At 42.0% G+C, this 6,000-nt stretch overlaps 1 protein-coding gene across 1 annotated transcript in view; it reads right to left on the bottom strand.

The window, feature by feature from the left end:
• Positions 1-876: 876 nt before the first annotated feature.
• LOC106589820 (ribosomal protein S6 kinase alpha-2) overlaps positions 877-6,000 on the bottom strand; it is a 44,030-nt gene continuing 38,906 nt past the window's right edge. Inside the window, exons 17-21 of the mRNA XM_045710383.1 lie at positions 3,974-4,135; positions 3,817-3,893; positions 2,685-2,802; positions 2,366-2,503; positions 877-1,894 (exon numbers count right to left, since the gene is read on the bottom strand). Of these exons, the coding sequence (XP_045566339.1) occupies positions 1,769-1,894; positions 2,366-2,503; positions 2,685-2,802; positions 3,817-3,893; positions 3,974-4,135 (621 nt within the window). The 3' untranslated portion in view covers positions 877-1,768. The remainder of the gene's footprint in view (positions 1,895-2,365; positions 2,504-2,684; positions 2,803-3,816; positions 3,894-3,973; positions 4,136-6,000) is intronic.

Raw genomic sequence — 6,000 nt, 5'->3', positions numbered from 1 at the left:
GGTCCTGAGTGCTCTGGAGCAGGTTTTCTTCAAGGATCTCTCTGTACTTTGCTCTGTTCATCTTTGCCTCGATCCTGACTAGTCTCGCAGTCCCTGCCACTGAAAAACATCCCCACAGCATGATGCTGCCACCACCATGCTTCACCATAGGGATGGTGGCAGGTTTCCTCCAGACGTGACGCATGGCATTCAGGCCAAAAAGTTCAATCTTGGTTTCATCACACCAGAGAATCTTGTTTCTCATGGTCTGAGAGTCCTTTAAGTGCCTTTTGGCAAACACCAAGCGGGCTGTCATGTGCCTTTTACTGAGGAGTGGCTTCTGTCTGGCCACTCTACCATACAGGCCTGATTGGTGGAGTGCTGCAGAGATGGTTGTCCTTCTGGAAGGTTCTCCAATCTCCACAGAGGAACTCTAGAGCTCTATCAGGGTGACCATTGGGTTCTTGGTCACTTCCCTGACCAAGGCCCTTCTCCCCCGATTGCTCAGTTTGGCTGGGTGGCCAGCTCTAGGAAAAGTCTTGGTGGTTCCAAACTTCTTTCATTTAAGAATGATGGAAGCCACTGTGTTCTTGGGGAACTTCAATGCTGCAGATATTTTTTGGTACCCTTCCCCAGATCTGTGCCTTGACTCAATCCTGTCTCGAAGCTCTATGAACACCTCCTTCGACCTTATGACTTGGTTTTTGCTCTGACATGCACTGTCAACTGTGGGACCTTATGTAGAAAGGTGTGTGCCTTTCCAAATCATGTCCAATCAATTGAATTTACCACAGGTGGACTCCAATCAAGTTGTAGAAACATCAAGGATGATCAATGGAAACAGGATGCACCTGAGCTCAATTTTGAGTCTCATAGCAAAGGGTCTGAATACTTATGTAACTAAGGTATTTCCGTTTTTTTATTGTACATTTGCTATTCATTATCAGGTATTGTGTGTAGATTGATGAGGATTTTATATTTATTTAATCCATTTTAGATAAGGCTGTAACGTAACAAAATCTGGAAAATGTCAAGGGGTCTGAATATTTTCTGAATGCCCTGTATACTCTTTGTACTCATTCAGCTATTTCAGTTTATTTTAATGTCTATACTAACTGTGGATTTCTGGAATGCTACAAAATGTACCAACGTATCCTTAGCAGCTGTAATTTAACTTTTAGACTGTGAACAATGTGTCAAAGTAACATTCCAACATGCTTATTTTCAGACACAGGGAAAAATACAGATGCTGTCGATAAAATCTCGTAAAATGTGTATCATGTAGTTATGAACTACAAGCTGTTCTAGACGTATCTGTTACAGCCATTATGACAAAGTTTCAATTCAACGTTGCATAAGGTTACTTGGTCTCCTAGACAATATCATTCTAAACATACTCTACATAATACACAGGTGTCAATTAACAAACAAACAGTTTCAGATGCCACCTAAATGAAAAGGCAAATATGAATTAATAAAATATATTAATGTTACATTTCTTCAATACAAATTATACATTTAAGAACATTTGAACAGAATTCTGCTTTGTCTTCGATGCCACCATTTGTTTGTTTCGAGTGCATCTAAAATCTGTAAAGATTCCTGTCTTAGTGCAACAATGTGATGCATCTTCTCTACAATATTTTTTTTTCTTGTTACAAGTGGCTCCTCCTTGTTCCCACTACTGTAGACTTCCTGGTTCTTTGGACGGGCACTTAAACCAGTGTCTGATGAAAGTCATTGCACCTTGACCCATTTTCAAGCTGTCCCTGAATCATCTATGAGGGTGCTATAAACAAGTGGATGTGAGTCTCTTCATTCCTCTTCTCTGGGCCAAACTTGAACACTGCACAGGCTCCAGCTTTGGGGCCAGAGGCGATCGATTCAAAGCCAAGTATGTTGCAGCCATTGCTCCCTAGGGAGACAGAAAACACTTAAAGTATATAAAGTTATTCTATTCTAAAACTGCATAATTAAAGGGGGCAAAGCAAGTACAGTATGCGAAACGTTGAGCAGGTTTCAAATTACTTTTGCTGACGTAAAGAATGCAAAAGTTCTACATGTAATGGTAGATCTGTACACAAGGTGGCAGTAGAATGACAACAGCACTTCTACAGAGGAGAAATTCATGTGTGAGACCTTTCATCAGTCAGAGCTTTAGAAGACAACGTAGCTTGTGATGCAAAACAATAACTATCACAATTAGCTAACATAATTTGCTTAGTGACAAAGATCGACTAGCCTGGTCAACCAGTCAAAGCGCTGGGCTGAGGTGAAACAATGATGTCAGTCTGCTTTACCAGGCTAGAGATTGGCAACACGTACAGATGATGTTGCTTCTTACATTATGTCAGGTTTGGGCTTTTCATCAGGTTTTCCTCCTTACCTTAACAAGCTGTACATCCTGTCTGATGAGCTGACACTGAGACAGCTGTTCTTGGTTGACTATCCACTGGTGTCTGAGGACCTGGGGAGCCGTCAGCCGTTGGTGTGGATCCACATGGAGCATCTTAGTGACTATGTCCTATTGGAACCCAATACAGAAATAGTCTAGTTAGGACCAGTATGAAATGCAGCGTTGCAGCTAAACCAATGTGGATGGGATTTCATTTCAAACTTCCATGAACAACAATTGGATGTGAACTGGATTTATTAATCATTAAATAAACAGTGATGTGCTATTATTGAAGGCCAAATAACTGCACCTTTGCAGCATCAGAAACCGTATCCCAGTTTCCGTCAGTGAGGGCATATTTTCCGCTACCAATGCGAGCCAGTATTTCCTCCGGGGTGTCATCAGGACCATTGGCAAAAGGGGTGAAGCTGTAAACACAAGGGTGAAGAAGGACAAGACAATCAAACCCTTTTCAATCAAACTTCCCTGCTCTACAGTAATACATGTGCTTTACTGTTGCACAGTAGGGAAAGATGCATGTGGGTTTGTTTGAATTTGGGGTCTTAAAATCTAGGTGTTTGTGAGGTGTGATTCTCCAATACCTCGGCTGAGCTATTTTTAGAAGTAATATGAGAATAATGGCGTCTCAACAGTGTCCCACTGGGCACAGACGTCAGTTTAACATCTAGTTTTGATTTGCATTAGGTTGAGTTGTCAACTAACGTGAATTCAATGTGAAATCAAGAACAACAACAAAAAAAAATCACCATGTCATTGGATTTAGGTTAAAAGTTGGTTGAAAAAACATACAATTCCCTTACGTTTTCAAATCCAATCAGTTTTCCACGTTGATTCAACATCATCACATTGAATTGTTTGGTTGAAATGACATGGAAACAATGTTGATTCAACCAGTTTTCACCCAGTGAAAGAATGCTGCTTTTTTCTAATGCCCTGATTAGAGATTTTAAACCTGAGCCGCAGGCTGGGACATTAAATTGTCAGGGCAGGTCCTGAGAGATTTGGGCTTGTGAAGAGTACAATTACAATGACTCTACCACAGACTCGACCTCAGCTTAGAAAGTAATCTGTCCTCCACTGTCTCTCTCACTGTCCCAAAAATGAGTCATTCAATCAGTGGTAGCCAGGAGAAGTAGCCACGTGCAAACGTTGCTCCCCTGCCAGGTTTAAATAAACCAGTGAATTTAGGTTTACCCTGCCAGGTTTAAATAAACCAGTGAATTTAGGTTTACCCTGCCAGGTTTAAATAAACCAGTGAATTTAGGTTTACCCTGCCAGGTTTAAATAAACCAGTGAATTTAGGTTTACCATGCCAGGTTTAAATAAACCAGTGAATTTAGGTTTACCCTGCCAGGTTTAAATAAACCAGTGAATTTAGATTTACCCTGCCAGGCTTAAATAAACCAGTGAATTAGGCTTACCCTGCGAGCATAGTGTAGAGTAGGATCCCCAAACTCCAGATGTCACAAGCAGCATCATACCCCTGCTTCTTCAGGACCTATGAAAGACATGGTCAATCTGTGTCACATCACAACATAGGGATGTACTTGAAATAAATAAGATCAAATGTCTCCTCACCTCTGGAGCCACAAAGTTTGCTGTGTAACAGGGCGTCATGAGGAGACCGTTTTCCGCCCTTAATTGTTTGGCGAACCCAAAATCACATATTCGGATCGATTCAGGATCTCCCGTTTCATCCACATAGAGGAGGTTGCTTGGTTTCAGGTCTCGATGTACCACCTATGACAAAACAGATAAGCTAATAGGAATGTACCAGGAGTGCTACTCCTTCACTTTGTTGAAGATTTTAATTGGACGTACATAGGTAACTGCTAGAATAAAACAGGTATCTGCCAGAATAAAGGAAACACCCCAGTAAATGAGGGATACAAAGTATATTGAAAGCAGGTGGTTCCACACAGGTGTGGTTCCTGAGTTAATTAAGCAATTAACTTCCCATCATGCTTAGGGTCATGTATAAAACATGCCTAGTAGCCAGTTATTTTGGTTACCATGGCTAGAAGAGGAAGGAAGGCCAGAGGAAGACTATTCACTCAGCTACCGTCTGGTAAACAGTACCAGAACATCGGCTCTCGGAACAACAGGTGCCGAGACAGCTTCTAGCCATAAGCCATAAGACTGTTAAATAGCCAGACTGCTAAATAGTTCATTAAATGGTTACCTGGACTATCTGCATTGACCCTATCTTGCAGTGACTCTGTGCACACTCACAACACTCTATATACACACACTAAATACACACACTCACTCACGCAGACACAATACACTGACACACTCACACAAAACCCATACACATTCACATACACTACACACGCACATAACACACACACACACGCATAGCGACAGAACACAAACACACAGACACCATTACCGAAACAACAAACACACATACACATATCATTTGCTGCTGCTACTCTGTTCTATATTTTACTCTTATTATCTATCCTGTCTAGGTACTTTACCCTGCCTTCATGTACATATCTACCTTAAATACCTTATTATTATCTATCCTGATGTCTAGTCACTTTACCCTGCCTTCATGTTCATATCTACCACAAATACCTTATTATCTATCCTGATGCCTAGTCACTTTACCCTGCCTTCATGTACATATCTACCTTAAATACCTTATTATTATCTATCCTGATGTCTAGTCACTTTATCCTGCCTTCATGTACATATCTACCACAAATACCTTATTATTGTCTATCCTGATGTCTAGACACTTTATCCTGCCTTCATGTACATATCTACCTTAAATACTTATTATCTATCCTGATGCCTAGTCAGTTTACCTTGCCTTCACATACATATCTACCTCAAATACCTTATTATTATCTATCCTGATGTCTAGACACTTTACCCTGCCTTCATGTACATATCTACCACAAATACCTTATTATCTATCCTGATGCCTAGTCACTTTACCCTGCCTTCATGTACATATCTACCACAAATACCTTATTATTGTCTATCCTGATGTCTAGACACTTTATCCTGCCTTCATGTACATATCTACCTCTAATACCTTATTATTATCTATCCTGATGCCTAGTCACTTTACCCTGCCTTCATGTACATATCTACCTGTCATATCTGTCAGACATATCAGTGTGGATGACGGATCACCACCTCAAGCTGAACCTCGGCAAGAAGGAGCTGCTCTTCCTCCCGGGGAAGGACTGCCCGTTCCATGATCTCGCCATCACGGTTGACAACTCCCTTGTGTCCTCCTCCCAGAGTGCTAAGAACCTTGGCGTGATCCTGGACAACACCCTGTCGTTCTCCACTAACATCAAGGCGGTGACCCGATCCTGTAGGTTCATGCTCTACAACATTCGCAGAGTACGACCCTGCCTCACACAGGAAGCGGCGCAGGTCCTAATCCAGGCACTTGTCATCTCCCGTCTGGATTACTGCAACTCGCTGTTGGCTGGGCTCCCTGCCTGTGCCATTAAACCCTTACAACTCATCCAGAACGCCGCAGCCCGTCTGGTGTTCAACCTTCCCAAGTTCTCTCACGTCACCCCGCTCCTCCGCTCTCTCCACTGGCTTCCAGTTGAAGCTCGCATCCGCTACAAGAC

The sequence above is a fragment of the Salmo salar genome, chromosome ssa28 (genome assembly GCF_905237065.1).
Source record: "Salmo salar chromosome ssa28, Ssal_v3.1, whole genome shotgun sequence".
Lineage (NCBI taxonomy): Eukaryota > Metazoa > Chordata > Actinopteri > Salmoniformes > Salmonidae > Salmo > Salmo salar.
The sequence above is the reverse complement of the archived record's forward strand: the minus strand, read 5'-3'. Positions and strand labels throughout refer to the sequence as shown.